This window comes from Chrysemys picta, chromosome 8 (genome assembly GCF_011386835.1).
Source record: "Chrysemys picta bellii isolate R12L10 chromosome 8, ASM1138683v2, whole genome shotgun sequence".
In the NCBI taxonomy this organism is placed as follows: domain Eukaryota; kingdom Metazoa; phylum Chordata; order Testudines; family Emydidae; genus Chrysemys; species Chrysemys picta.
In genome coordinates this window covers 74,740,694-74,758,550 of record NC_088798.1, presented here as the reverse complement: position 1 = coordinate 74,758,550, position 17,857 = coordinate 74,740,694, and the positions used below count along the sequence as shown (strand labels likewise).

The window sequence follows — 17,857 nt, the reverse complement described above, 5'->3', positions numbered from 1 at the left end:
CCTGCTGACCATATATGGCTGGACACCCCTTGACGAGGTGCACATACCCTGTGATATCTCCCTTAATTTGAGACAATTATTTCATGACCGATTCTCCATCTCTGATCAATGCCAATGCAAGGGAGAGGGTATTTTCCCTGTATCTCTCTGAGCTTCCCATGCTGTGGACAGCTGAGCCCATAGACAATTGGGGATGCAATTCTATCAGACTTCCAAGCCACCATCCTCTTCACAGTGTCTTCTCTAACCAGCAGCATACCCTTGGCAGGGTGGTTCTCCAACATCCTGCTCCTGATCACAGATGCAGATAGCTGCCAGGCGATGCAAAAAAATTAGCAGGCCCTTGTACTGCAGCAGCTTTGCACTGCACTGCTAGTGCAGAATGGCCCTAAATCCGGCATCGCCAGAAGTGGAGGATCACCCTAATGTAGGGGGACCTTCCCATGGCATGAAACTGGCACCCTGGCTCTACAGCTTCCCCTCCCTGCAGCTGGTGCAGGGGATGTGATTGGGGCAAGGGGTAATGACCAGTGCTTCAGTGTGCAGTGGTGATCCCAGGCTGCCTACAAGGCCCCATGAGGCCCTTGGTAGCCATTGGGGAAGGACAGAGGTGATTCAAGCCAGGCAGCAGCCACCTTTAAACAAGCTCAAGGAGTCCAACTGTCATAATGAACTAGGCCAGGGCCCATCTTTGGGAGCCACAAGCAGGGGAAGAAAAGGTTGGGAGGAACACAGTTCTGCAAACCTTGGCCCAGCTGAAGGAGGCAACATAACTGTGGGCAGAATTCCCTCTGCAGCCAGAGACGGTCTTATTGGTGTGGGGCATGAGCAGAGAAGAGCCTAGCAAGGGGGGCAAGGGCCAGCCGCTAGAAACAAATGCTTTCTCTGGAACTGTACCAGGCGACCCTGCGACACAATGAACATGGGCCCCACGCTGTCGTTCTCACTGAGGCGCATCTCGGCGTGCAATCACTTGGCTGCCCTGGGTCTCTGGGCTCAAAGGCAGGGCAGGATCCAGGGACAGAAATGAAGAGCAGAGGCTGTCCACCATCCCCACTCTGTTTGCCTCTCTGTCCAGAACACGGTGCTGTCTGTGGTGGGACAGGAGGGCAGGTATGTGGCTGCTCCCCCTGGGATGGGGGGAAGCCGATGGGTATTACAGCATGAGCTCAATCCCATCAGCCTGATGGTCAGAGGTGCTGAGCTCCCACCACTCTAAGCAGTATCCATGGGTGCGCTGGGTGCTCAGCCCCTCAGCCCATCGAGCCCCTTGGCTTTGCCCTGGAGGAAGCTCTTGAGCATGGCTCAGGGATCAGCCAGTCAGACCCTGCTGTGTCCCACTCCCTGTTCCCCTCAGAGTGCTCCCTGCCTGCCACTCCCGACCTTTCCCCTCAGGCCCGCCCTGATTCTGCAGCAGTAGTGAGTATGAAAAGCCCCTTCCATGGAGCCAGAAAGGAAGCAGCAGCCTTGGCAATGAGCCAGCCCAGCCCCCTCGATTTAATAGTGAAGGAATGAAATCAGGCACCAATTTAGGCCTTGACGACTTCTCCGCTTGGATTCTCCCAGGCATTAAAGAGCCGTCAGGAAACCTTCAGACTCATGCAGATAAGAATGAATTCCGCTGGAGCGCCAGACAGACAGCCCTGCTTGTCCCCTCTGCACCTGAGCCCTGGCCCGTTCCAGCCTTCAACTCGCAGAGCTTCCTCCACTTCACTGGGGAGGGCAGCTCCCATGCTACAGGCAGGTGGTTTGTTCCTAGCTTTCAGGTTGTTCATGGATGCCAGTACCTCCACATAGCCCCTGCAGTCCATCCACTCCTCCAATGACAGCATGGCTCTCTCAGGAGCCACACTCCCATATTATAGTCCTGCGCTTATGTGCTCCAGCCCCACTCAGGGTGGGTTTCGCTGAGCAGAGGGGCAGCCAGCATCAGCTGCCTTTGTCCATGTCCTCTTACCCTTCATGAGCTTAAGGGAGGATGGTTCCACCTAGAGCAGCCCACTGCCGCGTCCAGCCCCCTCAACACATGGAGCCCTGACCCCACAGTGCTTACATGGGGCAGGCTTCTGTGGGATTGAGGAAGGGGGAGCAGACTGCAGCTATCCATCTCCTTCAGCACACCTCAGACTAGGTAGCCCTCAATCTGGCTCCCTTAGGCATGCAGTATTGGAATAGACAATGGGTCCCACACACGAATCCCTATTGGCGTACACCACAATGACCAGGCATAGCTACAGAGCCAGACTGGAGAGAGAAGTGATCCAGCCACAGAGGAGAAATATTCTCGGAGTAGGAAAACCTTCCACAAATGAAACTGAAAGATGGGAGGGGCTCCTTAGGGGCTGTGGTCACTGGCATCAGACATAAGGCAGGATTCCATCAGCCTCAGGTATTTCCCAGGCACCTGGCGCCCGGGGAGCTGGTGCCACACACAAGCCAAAAGCTGGTGTTTAAACAAAAGCTATTACAGAGCTGATTCTCCTCTCATTCTCTGTGTGTAAGTCAGGAGGAACTCCAGTGAGATCAATGGAGCCACCCTGGGGTGAACCCAGGATCAGACTAGGTGTTACAGAATATCACAGGGTTGGAAGGGACTCCAGAAGGTCATCTTGTCCAACCCCCTGCTCAAAAGAGGACCAATCCCTGGACAGCTTTTTTCCCCCCAGATCCCTAAATGGCCCCCTCAAGGATTGAACTCACAACCCTGGGTTTAGCAGGCCAATGCTCAAACCACTGAGCTATCTGTCCCCCCCAATGCATGAAGCCAAAGGCATACAAGATACCAGACCCCACTAGTTCATGCCCAGTGATCACTGTTTTGTATTTAAGATGAGTGGCCTGGATTCTGCTCTGAATTATACTCCTTAGACGTCAGTGGGAGGCCAGCGAGGTTGAGCCTATGTGCTGGGGGAGGGGGGGGGGGCGCTAAGGGCCTGATCCAACACCCACTGAAGTTGATAGGAGTCCTTCCACTGACTCCAGCAGGCATTGAGCCACACCCTGAGAGGTGACCAAAGAAGGAAAGAAGCCCTTATGTACTATATTGGTTCTAGCAGCCATACAAGAGGCTCCCACTTTTGATGGAGGTCCAGATTAGAGCCCTACAAATCTGCAGATATCCACAGACCATTTATGCGGATCACAGATTGGATGTGGATACAAATTTTGTATCTGCACAGCTCTCTGTGTTATGTGGGCCTCACCCACACGATATATATACTTCCTGTGTGGCACTGAGGATGTCACATGGGCCACAGCTGTGTGCTGATTGGGCCGTGGGTTGAGAACCACTGCTCCAGAGATTCAGGATAGGCAAGGAGAACCATGCCATAGCCATGCAGTATCTGGCCTAGGTATCAGCCAGTCCAGTCCCCCAACGAATGAACTGAACACGTGTGCCCAAAATAGCCTGAGCCCTGGCTGAATCTGTGAGGGCATGGACCTAGGTGACCTAGCAGGCCTTCTATATCTCCAGTAGCTACAATCCCAACACACCTTCCCATCTCACCTCTGCTGTCTGCAGGGGGCCTCTCTCCCTCTCCAGCTGAAGCTGGTCACCCCCCTCAACTCCTGCAGGTTGGCCAGGAGGCTGGGAGATTGCTTAACCATACCCGGAGCAAACTCTTGGGGGTCTGCCTGGAGTAGCTCCTGCCTCCCTAGTCCTTACAAGATCTGCTTGGGGTCAGGCTGATCCCCAGACACCATCCTGGCAGTTGGGAAGTGCTCCCTCCCACTGCTTGGCAGGGCTCTTCAGACGGCAAGGATAGTGACACACCATCACCCCCATGTGGTAGCTAGGCAGCCACGAGCTAGGGATTATGGGGCATCCAGTCAGCATGCAGTTGCTAGGGAACTCCAGGATTCCTTAGCGATCGCCTCAGGGATTCTGAGGCACCTGGGCCCTGCACTCAGTAGGGGACTGGCTGGCGCTGGGAATGGTCCCCCTTTGTTGAAGCAGCCAGGGGTATGGATGCATCCACCTGCCCCAGAAGACACTGGGAGTTCAGGAGGCAGCAGTCATGCCAGCAGGAGGCAGAGAACCACCTGAGGCCCCAGGAAAGGTGCTAAAGGGCCTACCTAACCCCTGGGTAGAGCAGGAGGTCGCTCAGGCCCCTGCCAAAGACTTCCAGCAGCAGGTGGGAGGCTTCCGTGATCGGGGGGAGGGAAGCACTGGAAGGGGGATGCTGCTTTGTATTGCTGGATGCTTGGGCGTTCTTGCACAAGCTGTCTGGGAACTTGGGCTGGTGTCTCTGAACACAGACGAACCTGCCCTGGCCCTGAATTTGAATGGGGAATGGGCTGTTTGCAAACATTTTGCATGGCCCTATGTATCCCTTTCCTGCAATGGGACATGGTGGCACCCACCCTTCACACCGGCTTTTCCTCTGCCAAATCTTGCTGCAAACACAGCACTAATATGCTGTCAGTGCAGTCTGGGGCTCTCTGCTTTCTCAGTTCATGTATTTATAAAAGGCCCATCCAGTGCCCTGGGAGCTTTATCCATGATCACTAACAGAGCAGGTCAGTAGGCCAGGAGACCACCTCTGCCATCCCCACCCTGAGCTCCCAGCACACACATAACCCACCTCCCAAGTCCCCTTCCCAACCTACCTTCCTTCCCCCCCAAATGAGAAGCCTGGGGAAACAGGTGGGTTTGCAGGCTGGCCACAGGCTGTGGGACCACGGAGGAAGTGAGCTCCAGCGTCAGGGCAATTAGACTGATCACACCCTGCTGCCAGTCTCTTCCCTCAAGCATTGAGCTGACCTAGCCTGCCAGGGTGCCACATAGAGAGTGAGGCACCTTTCAAGTCACTGGAACTCAAACCATGCTGGTAGCGAAAGGCCAAAACCAACCCCTTTCCCTTCCCCTAGAAGTCCTGGTGTCAGCAGTGCCGCTCACAGGGCACAGGCCTGATGTGCTCCCAGGGAGGTGCGTTGCTTCCTAAGTGGATGCCGCATTCTGCGCTAGCTGGGTTTTCCAATCACTTTGATGATGCGGCTGGGTGGGGAGCACATTACGGCCATCCTGCCACTAGGTGACATAGGCCGGGAGAACTGTAGTAAGGTCCACATCTGAAAGAAGGTATGTAATCTCCATAGCAAGCATGGCTGATAAGATACACATGAGACAATCACAGCCACCATCCAGCAAGACTGCCAGGTAAAGGGCGATGGCATAATTGCTGCCATCTCCTCCATTTCCTTCCCATCCTACAAGCTTTATCCCAACCTAGTCTCCATCGAGTCTCAGGCAGCTCACGCTCACCTGAGCCCCAGACTCAGTTCGACACCAGCTGAAACCTTCCATCACATACCAGCTGGGTTAGAAGAGAAGGAGATATAAAGTTGAGAGCTGCCCCCTCATGTGTTCTCATTAACCGGTGTAAAGGCCCCATCAGGAGGGGTGACAAAGTGAATTCCTAGGCACCCCTCAGGAGAGTGCCCTTGGGGCCCATGAACAAATGCCCAGGACCACCCTTTGGATGCTTTCAGAAAAAAGGGATAGAACCAGTCCAAAAAAGCTCCTGCTCAGTCAAGGTCCATAGACCAGTCAACCTTTGATAGCATCCTCCACATGGTCAACTCCTGCTAGGAGATGTATCAAAATCACCTTGCGGTCAATGGCATGAAAGACAGGTGATAGTAATAGATCTGAAAGAATGTATGTGGACCTCCAAACTTCATCCATCCCCAGGGGTGAGACCATCAACACACCCACCAGCTCAGCCTCAGTGGCATACTAGGTCTGAAGAGCCCCAAAGAGTCTCAGGATTGCTGGTTGTTTAGCCACAACGTTCTCCATAACCTCCCACAAAGATGGGAGATTCCAGATGGGGTGATAGCTGGAGAAATAGTTTATGGCTAAGGCTATGTTTGTCACGGAAGTCACGGAATCCAAGATGTCTGGAGACCTCCGTGACATTTTGTGCTTCAGCCCCAGGGGCTGAGGGACTGGAGCTGGCAGCCAGCAGGGTCCCGGCAGGGTTCCTGCAACAGGCGACAGGGAGACAGGGGACTCCGTTCCAGTGACAGCCTCGCTGTTGGGGGGGGCGAGGGGGGAGTGCGGGGGGGGGGAGGCTCAGGTGAGCGGCTCGGGGTGTCCTGTTTTCATTTTTGGGAAATATGGTCACCCTGTAGCTCCCAGCCGCCATGGGCAGAGGGGGGCACCCCCTGTAGCTTCCAGCTGCCACAGGCAGAGGGAGAATCCCACAGCTCCCAGCCACCAAGCCACCACGGTGGCAGGGGAAACTATAGAGCTGCAGCAGCAAAAGTCACAGACAGGTCACAGCTTCCGTGAGTTTTTGTTTCTTGCCCATGACCTGTCCGTGACTTTCACTAAAAATAACCATGACAAAATCTTAGCCTTACTCATGGTATGTGATGGCTTTTGAAGCAGGAGTCTAACCATTGATTCCTTTTGGGAAACTGACACTCTAGGTGACATAGCTCTGCTGAAGTCATAGGGACATTGACCTAAAGCACTGGCAGCAAATGGCACATCCTACAGCACTACCAGAACTCCTGCAAACCTCTGGGGCTTGAACACAAGCAGAGAGGACTCTGCGTGTGGCCCCCCCAGGAGCCACTTAAGCCCCTGCCAATGAAAAGTTCTTGGTTTTGTCATTTGGTGCAAACAGTTCCGATTAACCAGATGATCCAGAACACGTCCCCTGTCAGGCCCATCACAGAGGCAGAGGCAAAGAAGCCTTCACTGCTTCCTGCATGGCCACAGCATAAGATTTCAAAACCCAATCATGCTGCAGCCAGTCAGATTTGGTGTTGGAATGGCGCTTTGTCCATAAACAGGCCTCAGGATGAAACACTTGATGAGGGTTGGATCCGAGTTCACAGTGTTTGCTCATGGGCAGTTGTGTGACGCACCGGGGCATAATCAGTCCCAGGTTGATAGTAGTGTGTTAGTGGCAAAACATCAGTCTCAGGGCGGTGCAGTGCCCTCGCAACTTTCAAGCAGGGATGAGTGGTATGGCCTCATAGTATGGACACCAGCTGCCTACCAGCGTCGCAGCATTTCCTGGGATGCTGAAATGACTACAGTCCATTTTAAGCGTGCATTGAAAAGTCCTCACCAGTGTGACTACAAGGCTGGAAATCTGCGGATTCGTGGTAAGGGGTGGATGATGAAGGTAAAAGTAGCTATTTACTGAGTATGGGCTGTTCTCTGCAGCTAAATTAACACCACTAAACAATGGCACTGTATTAACAAGACCCCAGTATTGAGAGCCAGCTGACAGTGCTGTTGGGAGAGTAATGGAATTGAACTTGACCAGTGCTGTGCTGACCTGGCGCCCCTTTCCTTCCCCATTCAAAGGGCAATAAGGACATTTACAGTACACGGTCCTGCTGTAATAGGCCCTTGCATGCATTCCTCTGAGACCCCATGGGCCCGGTCACCAAGTCCCTTTGTTCACATGGTCAGTCAGCGCAGAAAGGCTATGGATCTCATAGAGAAACTCCTGCCCAATGCTGCCCTCTCCTGTTCGCCTTCAGCAGAACCAGGAACCAGAAGAGAAAAGCAAAGAGCTCTATTTGTGCAGTGACAGATCTCCTGCCAGAGGTGCTGGAACTAGGGGTACTGGCGGAGGGCGGGGGGGGGGGGGGGGGGGGAGAGGAGTGTGCTGCCGCAATCCCTGGCTTGAAGTGGTTTCCATCATACACAGGGTTTACAGTTTGGTTCAATGGCTCACAGCACCCCCACTGTACAAATTGTTCCAGCCCCCCTGAAATGCAGGTGTCATGCCCTCTCTCCATGACACCTGGAAAGCAGTGCGTTTATTTAAAGATTCTACCCGGTGGGTACATACTGGGTATATATATATTTTTAAAACAGTCTAAAATTGCTGTCTTTGGGCTTTATTTGCTCATTAACTCAGTTGGCAATAGTACGATGCTGATGGAAAAATGTTTGCCCAGGTTCCCTATTATCCGGCTCCGCCTGTAGCTCATTAACATGTTCCCTGCTGGGGTGCAGCACTCATTCATCACGGCTTATTTATTTAAGTCTCGACAACATACACTGGGGCTAAATCACCTTCTTGAGAAGAAGGGAAATATTAATCCTGGAGCAAACAGTACAGTACTATGTGGGGAGGAGCAGAGTGCAGGGCTGGCTGGGCATGGTCAGAGAGATGGGCACAGTAGGGGTGTGAGCAAAGAGCCAACCCTGAGAAGCTTGAGGTTGGGGGCATTCAGATCTGAATCCCTACATTTCACCCTGATGTCTGGATTTGGGGCTGTGCTCTTGTGAGAGTCCATCCCAGCCTTGTAGAATAATGTCCTGGCATTTTCCACTGTGGGTGGGATGTGTGTCTGTGCTATATACATTCTGGTTTGCTTGCTCCTGTATGTGGGAATACCTTTCCCAAAGCCAGCAGCCAAGCTATCCCACAAGGGTGCTGGGCCATCTTGCAATATTGGCTATTTCTGCACAAGGAGATGTTTATAGACAGTATACGTTCATTGTCCAGAATAAAGCTGGCAGGCAGGACTCCTGGCAAGTGCTGTGATTCTCTCTTTCAGGTTTGGCTTATAATGAGTTTGCAAAATCTGTGTCAGAACCGCATTCTCTTGGGTCTCCAGCCTGAGGTTTGAAAAGGGGATAGTTCAAACAAACCTGGTTTTCCCTGTGGAAACTCATTCCAAATCCCTACAGGCCATGCAAGGTTCAGGTGTGATGCTCCTAGCATCTCCTAGCAGGGGTTGACCATATTGGGAATGCTATCAAAGGTTGACTGGTCTGTGGACCCTGGCTGAGCAGGGGACTTGAGCAGGGATTGTATCTTCCTAGATGTCTGTCTAGTGCCTTGAGGGTGTTACCAGAAATGTAATAACGATAGCTGGACTTGCACCCATTCATGCAAGTTTTCTGGGTCACCAGAGTCAGCAGTATCTTTGGCTCCGATGCACCCACAGTACTCCCATCTCAGGAAAGCATGTTCCCTCTGGAAAGCTGGGCTGCAATCATTAAGATGTGAACCAGATCTGATATGATAATAATACAGTGCCGAGAAACACAGTAGGGAAAGAGAAAAATGCATTTATCGCCCCCTGGCTTTTCCACCTGGATCACGGTGCTAAAAGGCAGCCCCACTCCAGCACAAGTAAGTGTGAATGGCTTTTGCTGGAAGATGAGCTGGGAATCTCATGAGATTCCCAGGGTATTTCAGACAGGTCCGCAATACTACAGGAGCAATATTTCAGCACTTTCATTTCTACTCACTCTGTGCGAAAACTGGCACTTTCCCTGCTCAGGGGCTTCCAACACAGAGCACTTTACCCATTTGAGTTCCACTGCACCTCTTGGGTTTTGTGTTGAGTTTTGTACTTGAATGAACCCAAAGATTCAAAGCCAAACTTAGTCAGAATTGCTCGGTTTCCCTGACACTATTAGTGTCTGTCATGATTTTCAGACAAAGGCATAAACCAGCCCAAGTTGGCTTGAAAATGAGACCATGATCACGTGAAGGCAGAGATAGGTCTGACCCACAGCATTCTGATCTAGAGCTAGAGTTCGGTGCTCTTCAGAGCTGCGGTTTGTGGATTTTGAGAGTGTACTGTTATGGAGATAGAGTCAGTAGGGAAGTTTAAATCTGAGCTTCACCAGAGTCCCGGGAGCCAGGGGTGCAAGTTAGCTTCAGTCCATTATGGAGTTGGGACCTGTCACAAATTCAGATGCAAACTTCCCTGGTTCGGATCTGTGGGTTTGGCTTGGCCCGTTATAAAGATTGGGGTCAGCTGTGCAGCTGGACCCAGCATTCCCAACGTTCTGGATTGTGGAGCTCTGGAGTAGTGGCTCTGAGCCTATATCTGCTCAAAATCTCGCTCTCTCAAAGAGTCATTCAGGCCAGATGGTGTGCACAAACATGTGAATGGCTCTGTAGCCTGGTGGGTAGAGCACTCACCTAGCAGGTGAGAGATCCACGCCCCCTGCTCCAATGACTCTTCAGGTATTTGTCCGCAGTGCAATGGCTTCAGCAGGAGAGATGGAGGAAGCCCCATCTCAGAATATCCTATAGCCCAGTGGTTAGTGTACTCACCACAGAAGTGGCAGATCCTTTTGCAGGGAGGATTTGAACTTGGGATCTCCCACATCCCAGGTGAGTACCCTAACCCTGGGCTAAAAGCTAGGAGGGAGGTCCTTCTGCCTCCCTCTTCCCCACCCTTGCTTTTTTGTGTGAACTTGCCTGAGGGGCCTGATCTGGTGGTGGCCACTGAAGACACTTACCGGTTAGGGCCCTGCGTGCGCCTTAAGTGGGCTGAGTGCCTGTCTTCCCCGGTTAGTGAATTGCTCTGGGGTTGAGGTGAAGGCAGGCGCCCAGGCACCTAGAGAGAGTCAGGAATGCATGTGCCCAGCAGCAGAAACACAGCCAACAAGGGAACGTCTACTGCAAAAATGCAGGAATTGAGGGAGTTTAGGTACCTGCAGAGGGAGATTTGTGCATCGTGGTGGTCCCAGAACAGGGACTTAGGTGCCTCACTCCTTCTGTGCCCTCAGACCTGCCTGCAGTCACACAGGGAGTCTGGGACAGAGCAGGGAGCTGCACCTGACTCCTAGGCTAGTCCTCAAGCCACTGTGCCATCCTTCTTCTTCTTCTAATCATGTACACCTTGAACCTGCAAGAGTAACCCAGGTATTTCACACGTCTGCCCTTGTGTTCCAGGTTTGCAGCTGGAGAAGCCAAGCAAAGTTGCACGGAGGATGACAAGGAAGAGTTGCAATTGAAAGACATCAGGGATGGATTCAGCTCTACCTTTGAAAAAATTGTGGAGTCCGACCTTATGAAGGGCACGTACTACAGCAGCCTGGACTCCCTGGACGTGCTCTCCCTCACAGATGAGACAGACAGCTGTGTCAGTTTTGAGGCTCCGCTCACTCCGCTGATTCAGCAAAGGGTCAAGGAAAGCCCTGAACTTTTAGAACAGAAACTGGTTGCCCAGCAGAAAGGAGCCCTGCAACACATGGCGGCGGAGAAGCAAGAGCAGGCAGCCGCGAAGCCAGCGGAGGAGGATTTGGGGAGCCCTCTGAGGCACTCAATTACCAGCAGCAGGTCGGAAAATGTGCTCAGCCGGTTATCCTTGAAAAATATCCCTAATGGATTCCACGTCGATGGAGCTGAGGAAGATGCCTTGAAGCTTATTAACTCCATCAGGTAAGGCAGACTGTGAGTTCTGAGGCCGGGAGTGTCATTTCGTTCTGTGTTTGTACAGTGCCTAGCACAGTGGGGGCCCATAGACCTAACTGGAGCTCCTGGACACTACAGATTATTATTAGTATGCCAGCATTCTCCTTTGTGCTTCCCTGTGTACATGCCACAATGAACAATCAGTATTCATCAGGAGGTGACACCTGTCCTCATTATCTCTTTTATAGTAGGACCCCAGCCCAGGATAAGGCTAGGCATATACAGACTATTTTCCATATGACCACAGAGCCCTTGGCGAGCATGAAGGATGCTGCAATCCAAAGGGGAAAGTCACTTACAAGAGAAATAGCCATAACACAAGGAAATGGGGTCAGTCTGAATTATAGATGCTGATGCTGTGTAACGCGGCCGACGTAGGAAACTAAGTCCTGCAAGTGTAGGGAGCTACATTATTCTTCCATTCACCAGGGGGCAGGGTGGAGGAATCACACCCTGGCACATGGTTCGGTGCACTTCTGACCTTTCACCTTTGGAGACAGAGTGTAAAATGTGCCTATTCAGCTGCCGGACGTCCATTGTCTCCAGTGGGAATCCGGCCTGCAGAGCAGCTGCAGAATGGGAGCCTCCAGTATAGGCCTGCAGCTCGTATTGAAATCAGTGTGACTGTGCACACGTACCATTGGGCAGGATTTGGCCCTTCAGCCAAATCACGATGTCTTCACTCCGTATTGAGTCAGTCCTTACTCAAGTAAACCTGTCACCCCCGCCCCATCTGAACTGCTGTGTTTCATCAGTGCCTTATAATAGAATCATAGAATATCAGGGTTGGAAGGGACCTCAGGAGGTCATCTAGTCCAACCCCCTGCTCAAAGCAGGACCTAATCCCAACTAAATCATCCCAGCCAGGGCTTTGTCAAACCTGACCTTAAAAACCTCTAAAGAAGGAGATTCCACCACCTCTCTAGGTAACGCATTCCAGTGCTTCACCATCCTCCTAGTGAAAAAGTTTTTCCTAATATCCAACCTAAACCTCCCCCACTGCAACTTGAGACCATTACTCCTTGTTCTGTCATCTGCTACCACTGAGAACAGTCTAGATCCATCCTCTTTGGAACCCCCTTTCAGGTAGTTGAAAGCACCTATCAAATCCCCCCTCATTCTTCTCTTCTGCAGACTAAACAATCCCAGTTCCCTCAGCCTCTCCTCATAAGTCATGTGCTCCAGCCCCCTAATCATTTTTGTTGCCCTCCGCTGGACTCTTTCCAGTTTTTCCACATCCTTCTTGTAGTGTGGGGCCCAAAACTGGACACAGTACTCCAGGTGAGGCCTCACCAACGTCGAATAGAGGGGAGTGATCACGTCCCTCGATCTGCTGGCAATGCCCTTACTTATACAGCCCAAAATGCCGTTAGCCTTCTTGGCAACAAGGGCACACTGTTAACTCATATCCAGCTTCTCGTCCACTGTAACCTCTAGGTCCTTTTCTGCAGAACTGCTGCCTAGCCACTCGGTCCCTAGTCTGTAACAGTGAATGGGATTCTTCCATCCTAAGTGCAGGACTCTGCACTTGTCCTTGTTGAACCTCATCAGGTTTCTTTTGGCCCAATCCTCTAATTTGTCTAGGTCCCTCTGTATCCTATCCCTACCGTCCAGCATATCTACCACTCCTCCCAGTTTAGTGTCATCTGCAAACTTGCTGAGAGTGCAGTCCACGCCATCCTCCAGATCATTAATGAAGATATTGAACAAAACTGGCCCCAGGACCGACCCTTGGGGCACTCCGCTTGAAACCGGCTGCCAACTAGACATGGAGCTGTTGATCACTACCCGTTGAGCCCGACAATCTAGCCAGCTTTCTATCTACCTTATAGTCCATTCATCCAGCCCATATTCTTTAACTTGCTGGCAAGAATACTGTGGGAGACCGTATCAAAAGCTTTGCTAAAGTCAAGGAATAACACATCCACTGCTTTCCCCTCATCCACAGAGACAGTTATCTCCTCATAGAAGGTAATTAGGTTAGTCAGGCATGACTTGCCCTTGGTGAATCCATGCTGACTGTTCCTGATCACTTTCCTCTCCTCTAAGTGCTTCAAAATTGATTCCTTGAAGACGTGCTCCATGATTTTTCCATGGGTCAAACTTTTATGCTTGGGTTCAGCTCTTCTTCCATTTGTGCTTCCTAAATATGGCTGCTTTGGGCGCTCAGTCCTGCCAAGGGCTGAGCACAGCCTGGATCAGGACTTTCTGCACTTGCCTCCTCTTGTATGGACTCATTTACTAAGGGGTATTTGTTCGGCTTGTTTGACACCTGCTTTGCCAGCTTTCCTCTTTGTCTGCCAATTGTGTTCCTATTATGGATTTTGGGGGTGATTTTATTATTGCAAAGGGCTACGGGCCATGGGATCAGCCATCTATCCACTCAACACCCATTTATTTGCGTGGCTTATACAACCTCTGTCTTCAACTGCAGGTACATACACAATTAGTACTTAGATCACATTGTAAGTTGGCACATGTAATGCCAACTAAAAGGCTAAAACATTCTCCCCCCTACTGAACTTAACCCCACCCTACTACCCCCGCTACAGATAGCCTGACTCTGCAGCACACCCTAGTGGCCAATGAGGCTGGACTTAGAGCGAGAATGGAATAATACTGACTCTTATTTGGGTCACGAGTGAAAAGGAGTCTGAAGGTGTCCTCCCAGCCCCCATCTGTGTGCATTACAAACCTGCCAAATACTGGGCATGATTCAGCCCCAAACAATCCTGCTGGGCACGATCACGGTGCATTGACCAACCTTTATGGGGCCGGGACTGGAGAGGGAGTCTAGAGACTGGCAGAGCTGGGAGAGGCGAAGGAAGCAGGACAAGAGTTTCAGATCAGTATTGAAATGTATGGGGGTGAGCAAGTCTCTCTAATATGGTTTGAGGTGCCCATTACCCACTTGAGCACCCTGGCCTTGCCCTTAGTCCATTGTCTTCTGCTGCCCTGGTGCCCAAGAGGGAGAGGTGGAGTCATTACAGTTTATAGCCCCATTGCTGGGGCCAGCTCAGCACTATCAGCCCTTCACTTTCCTAAGTCCCAACTTCAGATGCAGTTAAAAAGAAGTTGCTTCCAGAACAAGGGCTGATCTGTGCAAGCAGATTCACCAGGACAGCCGAGCCAGTGAATGGCATTTGAAAAGCAGCAGAGATTAGCAAGCTAGTTTCAGACTGATGCGCTGAGCGAGTTGTGTCCGGTCAAAGCAGATCTCTTGGTGCCATTAAGAACATGAATGAAAAAGCAGCAGTGATGAAAATATCCCCAGAAGAGCAAACACTCACCCTGCCGTGTAAGCACTTCAGGTTAGAGCTGAACCCCCTTGTGAGCAGAGAGGCAGAAAATACAAGACAAGACTCTCTGGCAAAGCCCTTCACCGCCAGCAAGTGACACACACGCTGCACAAAACTTCCTTCGCTACACAATAAGGCAACAGAGACTAGTTGTTTTTGGCTGGTGAGGCGAACATCTCAAAGGGAAATCTGGAGCAGGTTTGGATGTGCCATAAAATACGTTCAGTTAATTACAAGGTTCCCAGTGAAACAGGCTTTACCAACCCTGTGTAAACAGGCTAGCCCAGAGGGTGGATTGGGGAAAACTAAGAGAAGGCCACAGAGTCCACATTTCTATGGGTCCACTGACCCTGCCATTGGGGGCAAGTGGTGTAGAATGATATGGCCACTGCTGAGGGTGTATTAGCCACTGACTGGGGAAGAGGATGGTGCTGAGATCTAGTCTGCACCTTGACCCTGGTTCGACGGGTGAAACTCATCTCCCAACCTTCCCCCACACAACCCCTTCTGCCACACAAAGCCCAGGACCTAGGGCTTTATGCAGATGAATTGCATTTCACACTCAGCAATAAAATTTGGACTTGAAGGTAATTCATCTCCAGTATTTGGTTTTGGAATGTTCAGGTTAAGGGAGTATTTGTACTGAGACTCGAATACAGGGCCCAGACATACAGAGATTATTCCCCAGCAGACCACACCCACCAGCCTATTACAGCTGGATACTTCTGGGGATAAACTGCATAGTCGGTTACTTGACACTACTTTGGTTCATTATGAAATACATTCAAAAGCCAAATAACTAATGTCAGTCAGGTTTATTGCTCTAAGATAATAGCAATATAGTACAGGAGAAAGGTTCAATATGATACCAGTCTCTGGGAAGCCATCTTGTGCTGTGATGTTACATTCACCTCACACAGAAGGTGTGCTCCCAAAGTTACACATTTCAGATGGTAGTATTTATAGGATGAGTTTACAAATTACACATCTATTTATGTGTCACTGAAATCCAACCCATCAGTTTGTCCCAGTTCCTTAACTTGTTTTCTGTTCCTTCCTTATTTTTGTTTCGGATAGCAGCACTGCAGGTACTGGTCCGTGAAGGTTCTTACCTAGCTTGTGCTAAGACATAGAATGAATGTATCTTGATTTTGACAAGATTTGTATCTGTGTATGCCAAATCTTACTTCAGTGAATGCAAGGAATTATGGGATTTTTAGCATAAGGAGCAGGGTTATATAAAAAGCATAGGCCAATTTAGGCTATACAGCTACTATGTATGTTTAATGCTATTTGTGCTTAATTTATACTAATATATGTATGGTGCAGATAATACATATTGGTAATGTGAGATAAATAGATAGATAGATAGATAGCTATGCTAGCCCAGCATATATTAATCACCTCCTTCCCAGCTCTTACAGTGGTAAGAGTTTTAGGAGTACATAGATAAAGGAAGAGAGCAGGGGCAGCTCAGGACCATCAGCATGGGACTGTTGATTAAAGCACCTCCCACGGTGAGGCTTATCATAGATGGTGCCCAGTCGGTGGGGATTCATGAATGCAGGCGGCATGAACAATTGCTGTTGTCACAGTCTACAATAGGGAAGAGATTTCTGATAGTAGATGGCTCTAATCTAGCAGAAAAATGCATAATGAGATCCGGTGATTAGCAAGAGAAGACAGACAAATTCAGACCAGAAATAAGGGTTAATTTTTTCATGTAATTAACCATTGGAACAACTTAACTAGTGATGGGTTGGATTCTCTGTCTTTAAATCAATATTGGATATCTTTCTGAAAAGATCCACTATAGCTCAAAGAGATGTCATGGTGGAGAAATTACTGGGTGAATTTTTTTGGCCTAGTGTTATGCAGGTGGTCAGATTAGAATCTTAGAGTATCAGGGTTAGAAGGGACCTCAGGAGGTCATCTAGTCCAACCTCCTGCTCAAAGCAGGACCAATCCCCAGACAGATTTTTTGCCCCAAATCCCTAAATGGCCCCCTCAAGGATTGAATTTACAACCCTGGCTTTAGCAGGCCAATGCTCAAACCACTGAGCTATCCCTTCCCCCAATGGCCAGATGTTCTCAGCTTAAAATCTATGGCCAGATGTTCTCAGCTTAAAATCTATGTATCTATGAATCATTTCAAAGTGGAGAGAGTGATGGATGAGTCAAGGGTTTGGAGAATGAGGTATGCAGACTTCATCTCTAGCCTACTGACTTAAATGCAGTCCAAGCCATTAGTGAATTGTTACTCTGACTGCTGTTATGTGTCTTAGAAGAGCTGTCTGGGAATTTTTTGATTAACTATATTTAATCAAAAAATGCCAATTCATCAAGGCCAACATTTCCCATGGGAACTTGGATGAATATTTTGTTTAGAAAAAAATTGAAAATAAATGTTTGGAAAAATCTCAAAATGTTCCATTTTGACATTTTCAAAAGAAAACATTTCATTTTTTTCAGTTTGAAATTATTTTCATTTAGAAATTTGTTATTCTATATTAAAAAATAAAGGTCAACCTCAAAACAAAATGTTTTGAATTTATGTTTTGATTGCCCTAAAATGAATTTTTTTACTTTTTTTTGGATTTTCAGTTCATAACAAATGTCAGGTCTTTGTTTGTTTGTTTTGTTGTATTTGATTTTTTTTGTCCCAATACCAGACAAGAAAAAATTTTAAAATCTCAAAAAATGTCAAGGGGTGGGAATTCTGTTTTCCAAACAACTCTGTGCCTTAATGTGAAATGAGCTGATGGGTCTCAGTCCAGTTCCCAGTGGACAGATATCCACATCTCGCAACCCACTGCCTCAGTTAGCACCAACCGGCCCCTTACTGACCCTCTCAGCAGTGAGGCCAAGGGGGGTAGAGGCTGAACTCCCTTCTCACATGCTGAAGCACACTGGTGGGCAGTGTTGGGTAAACTTGCACTGACTATCGCTCATGCTGGACCTGTTCTCTGGACTGGAGACTTCAGTCCCCAGGGCTGTCAATCCAGCACCTTTCACCCAGTATTGAATTCACTTTGGAGAGATGCCCAAAGTATTTCTCCAAACAGGAGATGAATGAAGGTGAAGGGAATGGTGGCTGGGTGGTTGCATATGATATCTTAACCATTTCACCCAACCCAAGGCTAAACACTGATTAAGCTGCTTAGAAAACACCTGACTTGCATGAAGTATGGCAGCTAGCCTGAAGCTTGAATGACATGGAATAGACCAGGGGTAGGCAACCTATGGCATGAGTCCCGAAGGCGGCACGCAAGCTGATTTTCAGTGGCACTCACACTGCCCAGGTCCTGGCCACTGGTTTTTCTAAAAACACGTTAATGACAGAGTGGTTTGGGATTT

The 17,857-nt window shown here is 49.7% G+C and overlaps 1 protein-coding gene across 1 annotated transcript in view; it reads left to right on the top strand.

The window, feature by feature from the left end:
• The window catches only part of PSD2 (pleckstrin and Sec7 domain containing 2), a 144,123-nt gene that overhangs the window by 63,700 nt on the left and 62,566 nt on the right, over positions 1–17,857 (top strand). Inside the window, exon 3 of the mRNA XM_005280822.5 lies at positions 10,680–11,168. Coding sequence (XP_005280879.1) covers positions 10,680–11,168 — 489 coding nt within the window. The remainder of the gene's footprint in view (positions 1–10,679; positions 11,169–17,857) is intronic.